Below are 13,463 nucleotides of genomic sequence, written 5' to 3'. Positions count from 1 at the left end.
ATGATAACTTCATTTTACAAACTAAATTAAATATGTAGATTCATTTATGTGAATGGAGACAAACTCTCATAAATTATAGAGTAATACAATTTTACATTTATTTTGCATATAATGTAAAAATAAAGAATAAAATATTGAAGTAAATTTTTATATTTTTTAAGAGAAAAAAAAAATAATATATAATGTAAAATAAATGTTAAAATTTTATGTGTATACAAAAATATAATTTTTTAAATTATATTATTTAATGCGTTCAGTCCTTCGGTCCTCCAATAGCAGGCTTCTTTTCACACCCCCACCGTCCGCTTGCCGGTGAATCATGTACTAAAGAATTTATGATTATTAAATATGAAATGCAAAACATTAATTGAGCAATAGAAGAAGCTGAAAAGTAATGGATATTATTTAAACGGTGGTTTTCCATTGACAGTCATTGAGGCACCTGGACTCAAATCTCTGCAAAATCAACACTTCTGCTTTCTACTCTCCCATGGAGCAAGCATGGCAGAATTGCTCTCTTCAAATGGTAAAATCAGAAACACCAGGTACCATGTTATCGTTGTCGTAAAATGTTATGTTGGACGACCGTTTGAAATTTTGAAATTATTGTTTTGTCGTAGGAAATGGACGATGACAGGCATGGGGATCTGATGTTAGAAGAGTGCCACACACAAGAGGAGAACTTCCTCAGGGAGATACTTGGTGAACCGGGTTTTTCTTCTGAAACTGAAACTCACCACCACAACTTCACAACCCCCACAGATGCTGAGACGCTAACGATGGTAGGTTCAAACTCCAAAACCTCTTCTTCTCCCAGAACATATATTCTGTCTTTCGATAGCTCTACCATTATACCAGCCACCCCTCAACCACCGTCTGCTTCCACTCTCTCCGCCAAAAAGCGCCACCAAAATCTCAACCCAGAACAACCAAAACCCAAGTCCACAACCCAAACCGGAAAGAGGACCAGAAACGGTTCCGTGGACCACATCATGGCCGAAAGAAGAAGGAGACAGGAACTCACCGAGAGGTTCATAGCACTTTCAGCCACCATCCCCGGTCTCAAGAAGGTAACTTGTCCCTTTCTCAACCCCACATTTCTCTCCCCATTCACCATTATTCCAACTTTCCCTTTCCATTTTTAAATATATTATTATTACTCCTCTGGGTATCTATCAGATCAGTGCCTGTTCAACTTTTTTAATTTACATCTTCAACTCGATATTCGATGAACAAAGTTTGTCAACTTTCGCCTCGGTAATCTAAGAATACTGGAATCCTATGCACATTCAGAGTATATTCTTATACACTCTTTATAATTCATTCTTCCTGGATTACATTTTGAGAGACACCATTTTTCGTTCCGCACTTGATATATTGTTTTCTTTGTCAAAAGTTAATCTTGATCTTCACTGGCGTGGTCGATGATCTTGGTGCCGTGGTATATAGCCTGTGGCATGAAGACCGGTCTTGACATTTTCGAGACAAAATCACGTATTTTTTTAAGTAAACTTTACTATATTATAATCCTAAAAAGTACATTAGTAATGAGAGCAGCACATTGTGACACATGCTAGATACCTGGAACACAGCGCATCAGAGCACTCTGTATCGCACAAAACTTCATTTTAGAATCTGTTTGGTTGAGATGTAAGAGATCATTTCAGATTAAATTTTTATGGATTTGCCATCGTTGGAAGACCATCTTGCCACTAAAAGTCATATTTTTCAGTGCATAATTATCTAAGCAACATATTAAAATAATCAATCATCTAAATCATTGAAAACGGTATAATTGATTCTTAGTGCTTTGTGTTATTATTAGTAGATAAAACTATTGATTATATGAAGTTACTTTTACATGATGCAGACGCATGATGTATGAATTGAAGTATTTTGTATATGAATTTGATAAAATGGTTTGTGAGAATGGTATGACAGACGGACAAGAGTTCGATACTGGGGGAAGCGATTAATTACGTGAAAGAACTCAAAGAACGTGTGACGGAGCTTGAAGAGAGAAACAAGAGAGGGAAAGAATCGGTGATGATCCTGAAGAAGAGCGATGTGTGTGAGTCAAGTGAAGGAGATTCGAAGGATTGGTGTAGAATGCTCCCTGATATTGAAGCAAGAGTGATGGAGAATGAGGTGCTGATCGAGATCCATTGTGAGAAGGAAGAAGGAGTTGAGCTCAAATTATTGGACCACCTTGAAAATCTTCATCTCTGTGTCACTGCCACCAGCGTGTTGCCCTTTGGAAATTCAACTCTTGGCATTACCATCATCGCTCAGGTACTTTCACCCAACGATTCATGGTTGAAGTAAATCTCTGTACAACTATTTCACTGTTTGCGTTCATGGGTTGCAGATGGGTGACGCGTACAAGATGACAGTGAGCGATGTGGTGAAAAATCTGAGGAAAGTGTTCATGAATCACATGAACATCAATGGCGATCCGTACTAGTGTATCAAACAGTTTGTTTCGAAATTACTACTCACTTGGTCTTTTTATTTTCCGTGGTTTGATCGTGTATCGGCTTTGAAATTTTAAATTTCAAAGATTCCATTTCGTGTTCTTGTTTGTAACATGAAAGCGAAAGCTTCGCTGGGAGTGTTTGCGATGAACACGTTTTCACAAATGCAATATCAAACTTCTCAAAATAAACTCCAATCATTGGAACGACATTGATTCTGATACTTATAGACATTGGTGGATCATGACGAAAAAAAGTATGAGAGAAGATTGCTAACTTTTTCGTGATTGATGAAATTATTTTAGCAGGATTATGCATAACCACCATTTGATAGAGTATCAAATGATTATTTTATATTTTATGTATGTGAGAGTTTTTTTTATGATGAATCTTCGATGAAAGTCTTAAGTATAAATTTTATTATTTTATAAAATTTTACACTAAAGTAGAAGATATATAACATTTCCATTATAAATAATGATAAGACTATCAAGAATTTCAAATGATAAAAAATATTATTACATTTCAAATTCATTTTGATTGTAACAAAATTTATCACGACACCTACCAAAATTTACTTTAAAATCTAAAGGGAGACATAATATTGAAATAAAAATTGTATTTTATATTGTATAACAAAATCTATTCAATAAATCGCATGAAATCTCGGAATAAAAAATTGAACTAAAACTTTCCATAAATATTGTCATAAATAATTAGGTAAAAAAGTGGTGTACAAAATAACAAAGTAAATTTATTTGTCAATATTCTATTTTAATATTCAAGTGGAGCAACTTTTTTAATTAAAATAAATCATATCCACACCTAACACATACACATTTGTAAGATTTGGCTTTTACACTTTCAATTTGATTTTGATAGAATGGAGCCTCTTTGCCATGATTATGCGTTTAGGTAATTGAGCCATCTATTTTTTCTTTTTGTGTATGAATTATTTATTGTATATATATTAATTAAACAAAAGAGTATTAGAAATTATTTCATTAAAAATAAAATTACGGTACTGAAACAATATTTTAATATCATCTACGTATCATTTTGTGATTGGTTCATGTTGGTGTTTAGGATTATCATTATTGATTTTGGAATAATTTTGAACCAATCACAAAATGACACGTAAATAATATTAAAATATTATAAAAAAATATTGTCAAATTATCATTATATTTTTTGTTAAACTATTTCACATCATACTTATGCAAATTGAAAATAAAATACATTAGTAAATTGAAATCAAACATAATAAATTTAAATAAAAATATAACTATAGTACTAACGATTGTCACGTCACTGGAAAACATGAAAACAAACGTGATTCACGTTAACATGCTAAAAGCCAAACGCCGAATGCGCGTGACACCATAGTACAAGTTCTATGATTACTAACTAAAATTGTCAAATGCGGTAAAAGTATTCAGGCTTTATTTGGAAATATTTTACTTTTATAATTACACTTATTATCCTCAATTCTTTTATTTTCTCATATTAATTATTAGCTGTTAAATTGAAATATGAATTATAACATGTTTTTAGTTTATAATTTTTAATATAAAATTATAATTTATTCTTTTTTTCATACTATTATACTGCTTGGTTTTTAAATTTAAAAAATAAATTAAATATAGTTTTCATTATTTAACCGAGTTAATATTTTTATGTATCAAAGAGTATTTTTAATTAATTATATCAGTTGACACATTTTAATTTAAATATAAATGTAAAACATTAACTAATATTTAAAAAGAATTAGATAAAAATAATGTCCAACATTATTTTATTTGAAAATAATTGTTAGAGGAAAGATATATAAGCAATAGATTTAAGAGTAGAAAATATATTTAAACATTTAAGATATTAATTTATCATAATCATAGGAGAAAATAATTGAAAGAAAGTAAAGTTACATAGCATCATCCGAATTCGAACACAGTTAAGTGGGAAACTAAGAAAAAAAATGTGCAGTGGGATCTAAATTTGAACGCATTTAAGAGGTCAAACGAAAGGTGAAGATTTCAGTGATTTTTCTCATATGGTGGAAATTTGTTTATGTTTCATGTCATTCAGTTGGTAGGATAATAGATACCAAACTCAACCATACTATTTATTAACATCTCTAATACAAGGTACGTATTTTCAACTAACACATTTAAACATACATTCAATGCACTCCATTCAATTTTCCATGTCAATTCACACATAATATAATATACATAATTTTATTTTCATCTGGACATACACTTTTAACTTTTTTTCATTATATATTTTTGAATTTTATTATATTTTAATAATCCTCTTTAAGCATTATTTCTCAACAATGCGGCATTTCGTATTTATTTGTATAATTACAATTTATAATGAGTAAATACTTTTAAATGTATAAACTACTTTTATTCATCTAAAAGTTTGATTGTCAAAATGTACTAATATAATAAGAGATATCCATGTCAGAAGAGTTAATTTTTCTAGGATAGCAAATCAAAACTCAAGGTAAGAATTCAAAGTACTTTTCTAAAATTGATAATTCAGAAGTTCCAATGACAATAGCACAATGTTAATGATAAATCAATTGACCAAACAAAATATAAGAATAAGTAGTTCTCTTTTGTATTTAAATGCAAGTAGACTTAATATAATGAATTAATGTATGTTAAAATATAAGAATAAGTAGTTTTCATTTATATTTAAAGGCAAATAGACTTAGTTTAACATAAATAAATGAATAAGGACTTGCAGTACATAAATACTTAAAGTAGAAATATATATTACATAATGGCACATTTTGTTTATCACTCATAAAATATATTATTTTAATCGTAAAGGAAAAAAATAAAAAATGTTACATATGAAGAAGGATTTAATAATTCTGTGGAAATTAAAATTGTTAAGTTAATTTTTAGATAAGTTGAAACATCATAAACTTTTATAGGTGTTCAGGGGTTTGGGCTTTTAACTGTTGGAGTTGGGCTTGAGAGAAAAAGCCCAATAGAGTGTGTATTTGTTGGGGCCTGAGAAAGGAAATATCAAGAGAAGAGGTTGTAAGAAAAATATCTAATGCAAATCCTGTTTTAAATGATGATTGATATTTAGATTCATATGCAAACAAATCTTATGTAGTTTGGTTTTCTGGTAGGTTCTGGGGCATTGACGTTGTGAAGAGCAGGTAGGCAATGGATCCATTACTTCCTTCTTTTCATGTTATCTCAAACTCTATTTTTCACTTCATTCTCCTACCATTCAATCAATCACCCTATTGAGTTTTGGGTTATGCATAATTTCGATTTCCATATTGTTCTTCAGTGCCAATTCGTTCTCCAATTCCCAGTTCAATTCATTACAAAATGAATCAATCCTTCACCCCTTTTGAATTTCGCCCAGATCTAACCATTTTTTTCATTGTGTTTCTTCTTGTGTCAAAGGGATGACCGACACAGCAGCATACAGGCGTGATGTGTATTGGAATTTTCGAATTTTAATTGTTGGGCATTGGTATAAATGAGTTTGGGATGAAAATTTGACCTTGTTGCAATAATTTTTTTATTTTTTCAGTGGATGGATAGCATACCAGAGCACATAGTATGGGAGATATTGAGTAGGATGAAGAAAACAAACGACAGAAACGCTGTTTCTCTTGTTTGTAAGCGGCTTTTTTATTTGGACAATGCACAGAGGGAATGCATAAAGGTTGGGTGTGGTATGGATCCTGCAGACGAAGCTTTGACGTGTTTGTGTATAAGGTTTCAGAACTTGTCTAAGGTGGAGATTACATACTCTGGATGGATGTCCAAACTGGGAAAACAATTGGATGATAAGGGCCTTCTCATTCTTGCAAAACATTGCCCTCTGCTCACTGATCTCTCCCTCAGCTACTGCACATTTATCACTGATGTTGGTCTCCGTTACTTGGCTTCTTCTTCCAAGCTCTCATCTCTGAGGTTGAATTTCACTCCAAGGATCACTGGCTGCGGCATTCTCTCTCTTGTTGTGGGTTGCAAGAACCTCTCCAGGCTTCACCTTATCAGATGCCTTAATGTGAGCAGTGTGGAGTGGCTTGAATACCTTGGCAAGCTTGGGACGCTGGAGGATCTCTCCATCAAGAATTGCAGGGCCATTGGTGAAGGGGACTTGATTAAGCTTGGACTTGGTTGGCACAAACTCAGAAGGTTGCAGTTTGAAGTGGATGCTAATTACAGATACATGAAGGTCTATGATCGGTTGTCTGTGGATAGGTGGCAAAAGCAGCATGTGCCTTGTGAGAATATGCTTGAACTTAGCCTGGTGAATTGTATAATCAGTCCTGGGAGAGGACTGGCTTGCGTGTTGAAAAAGTGCAAGAACTTGCAGAAAATTCATCTTGACATGTGTGTTGGGGTGAGAGACTTTGACATTATTTGTCTGTCCGAAAGATCAAGTAACCTTCAATCGGTTTCTTTTAGAGTTCCATCGGATTTTTCACTTCCCTCATTGGTCAATAATCCATTGAGATTGACAGATGAGAGTCTGAAAGCCTTGGCTCAAAACTGCTCCAAGCTTGAATCAGTGAGGATATCTTTTTCTGATGGGGAGTTTCCTTCATCATCCTCGTTCACATTGAGTGGAATACTATGTTTGATTAATAAATGCCCTGTTCGACAGCTTGCACTAGATCATGTTTATTCCTTCAATGATGTTGGAATGGAAGCCCTTTGCGCGGCAGAATATCTTGAAACTCTTGAACTGGTAAGGTGCCAAGAGATTAGTGATGAAGGACTACAGCTTGTGAGCCAGTTTCCCAGATTGTGCATTTTGCGGTTAAGCAAATGTCTGGGGATCTCTGATGATGGATTAAAGCCACTTATTGGATCGTTCAAGTTGGATTTCTTGGCCATCGAAGATTGCCCTCAAATTTCTGAAAGGGGTGTTCAAGGTGCTGCAAAGTCTGTGTCTTTCAGGCAAGACTTATCATGGATGTACTGAAGCTGTTGAGGTTTGAGGGAATCTTAGCTATGTGTAGTGTATCAAAATCAGTGTCACACATATATAAGATTATTCTGCTGTATTTATTTTGTACATGTAATTGATCAAATATTCTTTCCGGCAGTATACGGTGTATATCATCTCAGCAATGCTTCCTACATTTATGAAATTGGATCTTTTTGTAAACTGTACTTCAATGTACTCCAGTGAATGCAGAAAAGTTCATCATAAAAGTAGTTTTTACTTAACTATGTTACAATTTGATTCTTTCTGAACCAGGTAATTAGCTATAAATGTGTCTTTCCATTATCTTTTCTGGAAAAAATTCCTATGATGTGTTGGGCCTTCACCATGGTATTCAAGTTTTCATTCCTTGAATCCATATTATTGTTAATGATAGTTTAAGTTTTGGGTTTAGGACATTAAAGATTTTATTTTGAATAATTTCACGTTTTAATAATTATATAAATTTATTTATTTGTATCAATAAATTTTATTGCAACGATATTTATTTAAGTAAAATTGGTTAATGTATTATAATAAGTAAATAAAAATGTTATTGTTCACAAACATTGCTGTTGAGTGTTTCTTTCAAAGTTGAGTGGTTGAACAAACTGAATGAATGTTTGTCTCATCTCAAGCTTTTATGCTTCTTCACCATCTAATGAAATTGATATTTAATTGTTAAGAAAAATTTATTTGTATAAGCAACTTTTGCATGAGAATCTAACTCTCTTTGTTCCAATGCAATAGAATTCGGTGTGTGTGTGTATATATATATATATATATATATATATATATATATATATATATATATATATATATATATATATATATATATTTTAATTATTAGAAATCACACAAAATTGTTGATTTTTTTTTGAAAAATAACTTATTGTGAGATTGTGAGAAGAAGTTCAATAAGGCAAAAATGGTGTTTGTGTGTGTGTGACAAAGCGATAACTTATTAACCTTCTTCAAGGATGCATAACAAGCTTTTGAAGAGAATTAGAAAGAACCGAAACGAGCACAAGAACCAAAATTCTTGAATTATCTATGTAGAACAGGTAATTACATTAATGAGGAAATATATCTATAATAAAGGACGATCGAGGGTTGCCACAAAGAATTTTGGACAGTGTAGAAACCTGTGAAGGGAAAAAAATGGAACTACACCTGATCTGTTAGGATTTCTACACTACCCTCAGTTTCATGAATGAAAAGAAAAAAACAATTTCCACATCAATCAGTTTTGACCAAGTAGGAAATGTGAATGGTTTAACATCTACAATTACATTAGCAAAACTTAATTTGTTAGAACTGACATGCTATTCCTTGTACTATCACTATTAGGCATAGTTGGAAGATGATGTCGGACAAACTTGTCCGTATGCTGAATGAATATCACTCGAGATTTTATCCTTTTATTAGGTAAGCTAATTCAATGCATGGCATCGGCGCTGAAACTCTCATCAACGGGCAAATTTAGATCAGGAAGCACGAATGTAGATTCTTGGTTACCATTCTCTTGTGCTTTGGGAGAAGCATTTGCTGCACAAACAGGTGCAACGTCATGTGTGACAGTGTTTCGGGAGACTGAATTAGATGAATGACACTCTGACGTTGCAAACTGAGACGGGTCACTCACAGCTTTCCCACACACCTCAGAGGCCGCAGCAGCAGCACTAGAGTTTTGCCGTGACACAAAATCAAGCTGTTAAAGAAGATCAACACTTTAGATTCTGATGCACCATATCTCAGATATTTAGTTACGGAAAGCAACAGTCATTCAAAGCTTATTATGTTAGGAGTGAACTAAGAATTAGCAAAGGTTTTAGAAAGGAGTTTTACCTTCATTCTCTTTAAGCTTTCATTTGTGGTTCTATGTTTCTCAACAGTGAGACGCAAGGACGCCAGTTCCTGTTCCCAAATCCACACAATGTTGGGTGAACAAACCATAACCAATTATATCTCCAAAGGTAAGGAATAAAACTCATGTGAAGCGAAATTAAACTATTTATGAAAATAAAGGAAAAATCTTACTTTTTTCAAACTTTTTCTTTCCTTCAACAACAAATCCTCCTCATCTTTTAGTTCAGCTAAGGTCTGCAGACACGACAAGCATTAGGTTTAAGCAGGGAACTGAAACCAGAAAGGAAGAAACACAAGGGGAGAAGAAAAGAAGTAAAACATGGGGTCATGGCGCTACTCCAATTGTGTTAGCTGTAAGAACTGGTTAAAATTATAACTATACCACGAGCTAAAAAACAAAAGATATAAAATCACTAAATATAAATATTTTTTTAAGACATCTTAAACGGCAACAACCCATTGAGGCACGGTCTTTTTTTTAAAGGAGGGGCTGAAAAAACAGACAAAATTGAATTGTAAGTTAGAACCACAAGAACTTATGCGATGTACTGACCATCTAGTCCTCAGTTGTTGGATCAATCAAACTTTGCTTTAGTGTGTTTTCAATACTCCATGAGAACACGTAAACTAATTTGTGCTTCTATTCAATTAACAGCAATCCACCAACTGCTAAGGTCGTATAAGTTAAAGCACCGTTTATCACCTCAACTCATTGGTCCTCTCTCTCTCTCTCTCTCTCTAGTTTCTTAGGTCATATGAGAAAGACAAATTATAAACACGCTCCATCCAAAAGTGGAGGGTGAAGGGAAGGTAAAAACAGGGTGTGGGGAAAAAGGAGGAAGAGAGAAAGCAATAGATATGATACAAGATATAGTAGAAACGTAGAGAGAGATTGGGAGTGACTAGTACGAAAGTCAAAAGAATGCTTGTAAGGACACAATGAGAACACATTGTCATAGGAAAATCCGCTGCATAGATGCTGTCTACACAAGTTGGTGGTCTAGACCAATCAATAATAGACAAGTTGGGTAGTCAAGGTCTATATGATTATGTACCATAAAGTATAGTGTTGATGATTTGGTCTGCCCAACTTTCTCAAACATGGTCTACAAAAGTATTTATCTCGACATAGATAGGCAACCATCCAGCGCCTCTTCTATCTAGCCTTGATTCATATTCTTACGATTCTTAAGTAGCATACAGATATATATATTCTTTCTTATCTCTTAAAATATCCCGATACACGCGCATCACGGTTCCTATAATTAAGTGTTCCTGAAAAGTTAAATTTATGAAACAGTCCAATTACTAGAATATTCGAGAATATGGACATCGAGTAAAAGGCTCATATTTACCTTTTTTCTTCTTGACTTTCTGGTAGTGGCTGTTTCACTGGGATTAGAAACCTGCAAAATACAAAATGTAGTAGAATTCAGGATCCAGAAAAGTATGGATTTATAGAGAAAATTATTAAATTATTGGGATTGTTTTATTCCTTAAACCACAATCTGTGTAATTAGCTTTTACGCTATTTATTATTTTTTATGACACGAGAAGGAATACCCATTCACATAGACAATTTTTCGGGAACCGATACTTTTAACGGGAGTAATAATAATGTGAAGCGAGAAAGAAAACCTGAAAAAATAAAAAATGCATCTCAGAAGTATGACTCTGGAGCACTGAAGGTAGCATTAATTGAAGTGTACCATATATTCTAATATGAGAACTTCCTATTTATACGTTACGGTCATAGTGCAGTGGCTCCGTACCATCACAGCGATACAGAAAGAACGACGTTGTTTTGAAGAGAGCTGGCTAGGATGGTGGTGAGAAACAAATCGCTCTCTTCAGAACCTGTCCATCCAAAAACGAACGGTTCCATGCCAAATAATCTAACCGTGTTTGAAAACGAAGGCAGAGATTGGTCTAGCTAGGCATTGAACCAACCCACCGATTTGGTAACCATGTGGTCCCCGTCGATTTTCGTATGGGAGCTACCAAAATAGCTATAATCGTTTGTGGCATTTAACGCACCAGAATGCCAGCCCCTTTTATTTACTCTTTTTACTTTCCAAGTATTTATTTATTTATTTATTTTGGACCCCAAATAAAAAACAACACGAGATAGATACTCACACTGCTTAGTGCTTACCCCATTTCATTTATTTTCCTCACACGCTACAACACGAGATAGATTCTCACAATTCCAACCTTGTCCCACCAAACAACAAAACTATTGAGTAACTCTTCCCAATCAAAAACTCTCTTTCCTCTTTCTTCTTTACCTTTTCTTTCTCTGAAAAACAATGGCATTCCTACTTTTGACTTTTGCCTTTTGCCATTCACTATCTTATTATTTGACATCAACACAGAGGCTCGCCTTGTGTTCAAACTTTGACGATGATGTCGTAACTGACATTTGTCATCCTTTATTTAACTCGCATGTGAAACGACGACGCACACCCATGGAGTGGGATTAGTTAAAAATAATTACTAGTATTAATTAATTACTAGTATTATTAAAGCACGAAAGCGAAAGAGAAGAGAGAGAGTGTGTGTGCGGGTGCAGGAAAAGCATGAATGGAGCGACGACACAAATACAAGTTTCCCACCCAACCCAACCCTACCCTTTCGTAGCATCGTAATTATAAACACCAGAAAAAATCGCACAACCGGTCAACCACTACCAAACATTATGCAGTGACAACCACCGCAACAGATGAAGAAGACGAAGAACAACAAGAATAAGCAATTTCCCACGAAAACACGCCACCCGAAAAAACATGCTATTCCCACAATATTACGCAAATACCGATACCAATAAAATAACATAAGATCAGTTGCAACTTCCATCTTATACGGGCGAAACACGCTGGAGATACGAAATTCGGTTCTGAAGGAAGGGTGTTTCCGTCATTTAAAAGGGAAAAGTGTGGAGGAAGAAAGAAGAGTCATCGAAGAAAAACCATGCGTTGAATCAAAGTAGTAACTACTCCAAGTCCAACGAACTTTCTCGCAAGGAAAAAGGAAAATCAAAATAACAGATGTACAATTCTAAATCTGGCGTAGATCAAATCCCGCCAATGGCATTTTCGTCCATTCGAGATTCCAAGAAAAACTGCCACACCAGCATGCATACACACACACACATAGCTACAGTTGCAGAGAGCCTCGCAAAAAAAAAAACAGTTTGGCGCTGGCTGTTTAACTGAACGTGAGGGCCACGAGCGTGACGGAGAAGTGAAACACAAGATAGAAAGAGAAGGAGAAGAGAATGAACCTTAGATCTTGAGGTTTGAGGTAGACTGGTTGGGCGGCTGGACTCCTCGTAGCCGTCCAGGTTGCCGCCGCTTGCCGACGTGGCGCCGCTCCAGGAGAGCGGCGTGGTGGGGCTGGCTCTGGTGGAGTCCTGTTTTTTGTGAGACGCGGCGGCGGCGTGTCTGCGGACGGATCTCGAGCGGCGCTGACGCACTGTCCAGTGGAGGTGAAGAGAGAGCGGCGGCGGCGGAAGAGGAGGAGGAGTGTGGTGGAGGCGGAGGAGAAGGTTGACGACGAGGGAATCGTCGGCGACGGCGAGGTTGACCCAGTCGTCGTCGTGGCACATCTGGTGAGGTGGATTGGAAGAAAGAAGTGGGTGTGGTTGGAATGTTAAATAGGCAATAGCAAGGAAAGAAAGAGAGAAAGAAAGAGGCTTCTGCTATGCTGCATATCACCACTCCTCAGAAATATTAATATAATCAGAAATGGAAAAAATTGAAGAAAGGGAAAGGCTTTCGTTGTGATTGCAATTGAAAATTGTAATAGAAGATGTTGCTGTGTGGATCATTCCTTGGGGTCCCACCTCGGTTTCACGTGTCAAACAAACCTCAAGTGTTCTTTTTTATCTTCTCTACTCTTTTATTCCCATTTTTGGTGGGCTAGACTAAACCAATTTTCTGATTTCAAACAAAATATAAAAGCATGGATGGATTCTTCAACCGGCATATCCATGGACCCCATTTCGTTTTCTTATTCCTTCACCAATACCTTCGTCAAAACCTATTTTATAAATCTCACTGTAACTTCATTTCCACTTTCATTCAAAATCATTTACTTTATCATCACACTTTCTAAAATTTTCTCATCAAATTTTCTCTCATT

At 35.0% G+C, this 13,463-nt stretch overlaps 3 protein-coding genes across 6 annotated transcripts; 2 read left to right on the top strand and 1 right to left on the bottom strand.

The window, feature by feature from the left end:
* The first annotated feature begins 362 nt into the window (after positions 1 to 362).
* Positions 363 to 2,683, top strand: LOC124843246 (transcription factor bHLH25-like). Of its 2 annotated transcripts, none has more exons than XM_047319945.2 (4): positions 363 to 526; positions 621 to 1,070; positions 1,942 to 2,292; positions 2,369 to 2,683. In XM_047319945.2, exons 1-4 carry the CDS (start codon positions 491 to 493, stop codon positions 2,462 to 2,464), a joined length of 933 nt encoding a protein of 310 aa, XP_047175901.2. In that variant the 5' UTR covers positions 363 to 490; the 3' UTR covers positions 2,465 to 2,683. The 2 variants fall into 2 exon arrangements, with proteins under 2 accessions (XP_047175901.2, XP_047175903.2); XM_047319947.2 differs by having other exon boundaries at positions 385 to 545.
* Positions 2,684 to 5,523: 2,840 nt separating this feature from the next.
* On the top strand, positions 5,524 to 7,639 carry LOC124843278 (RNI-like superfamily protein). Of its 3 annotated transcripts, XM_088092295.1 has the most exons (3): positions 5,582 to 5,655; positions 5,912 to 5,945; positions 6,042 to 7,639. In XM_088092295.1, exon 3 carries the CDS (start codon positions 6,045 to 6,047, stop codon positions 7,446 to 7,448), a length of 1,404 nt encoding a protein of 467 aa, XP_087948421.1. In that variant the 5' UTR covers positions 5,582 to 5,655; positions 5,912 to 5,945; positions 6,042 to 6,044; the 3' UTR covers positions 7,449 to 7,639. The 3 variants fall into 3 exon arrangements, with proteins under 3 accessions (XP_087948420.1, XP_047175936.2, XP_087948421.1); XM_088092294.1 differs by lacking the exon at positions 5,912 to 5,945 and having other exon boundaries at positions 5,524 to 5,655; XM_047319980.2 differs by having other exon boundaries at positions 5,528 to 5,655; positions 5,912 to 7,639.
* Positions 7,640 to 8,474: 835 nt separating this feature from the next.
* LOC124843271 (uncharacterized) lies at positions 8,475 to 13,110 on the bottom strand. Its single transcript, XM_047319976.2, has 5 exons — positions 12,604 to 13,110; positions 10,676 to 10,726; positions 9,492 to 9,554; positions 9,300 to 9,368; positions 8,475 to 9,162 (listed from the first exon to the last, which is right to left on the bottom strand). Exons 1-5 carry the CDS (start codon positions 12,925 to 12,927, stop codon positions 8,890 to 8,892), a joined length of 780 nt encoding a protein of 259 aa, XP_047175932.1. The 5' UTR covers positions 12,928 to 13,110; the 3' UTR covers positions 8,475 to 8,889.
* Between the last annotated feature and the right edge of the window lie 353 nt (positions 13,111 to 13,463).

The sequence above is a fragment of the Vigna umbellata genome, chromosome 6 (assembly GCF_029865625.1).
Source record: "Vigna umbellata cultivar VRB3 chromosome 6, Vumbellata_1.0, whole genome shotgun sequence".
In the NCBI taxonomy this organism is placed as follows: domain Eukaryota; kingdom Viridiplantae; phylum Streptophyta; class Magnoliopsida; order Fabales; family Fabaceae; genus Vigna; species Vigna umbellata.
The sequence above is the reverse complement of the archived record's forward strand: the minus strand, read 5'-3'. Positions and strand labels throughout refer to the sequence as shown.

Bases quoted from the DNA above. Each gene is read 5' to 3' on its own strand.
- LOC124843246 (XM_047319945.2), top strand. From the start codon at position 491: ATGGAGCAAGCATGGCAGAATTGCTCTCTTCAAATG. The intron at 1,071-1,941 runs GTAACTTGTCCC...ATGGTATGACAG, and splicing joins CCATCCCCGGTCTCAAGAAG to ACGGACAAGAGTTCGATACT. The intron at 2,293-2,368 runs GTACTTTCACCC...CATGGGTTGCAG, and splicing joins GCATTACCATCATCGCTCAG to ATGGGTGACGCGTACAAGAT.
- LOC124843278 (XM_088092294.1), top strand. From the start codon at position 6,045: ATGGATAGCATACCAGAGCACATAGTATGGGAGATATTGAGTAGGATG.
- LOC124843271 (XM_047319976.2), bottom strand. From the start codon at position 12,927: ATGTGCCACGACGACGACTGGGTCAACCTCGCCGTCGCCGACGATTCC. The intron at 9,555-10,675 runs GTAAATATGAGC...TCGTGTCTGCAG, and splicing joins GAAAGTCAAGAAGAAAAAAG to ACCTTAGCTGAACTAAAAGA. The intron at 9,369-9,491 runs GTAAGATTTTTC...ATTTGGGAACAG, and splicing joins AAAGAAAAAGTTTGAAAAAA to GAACTGGCGTCCTTGCGTCT.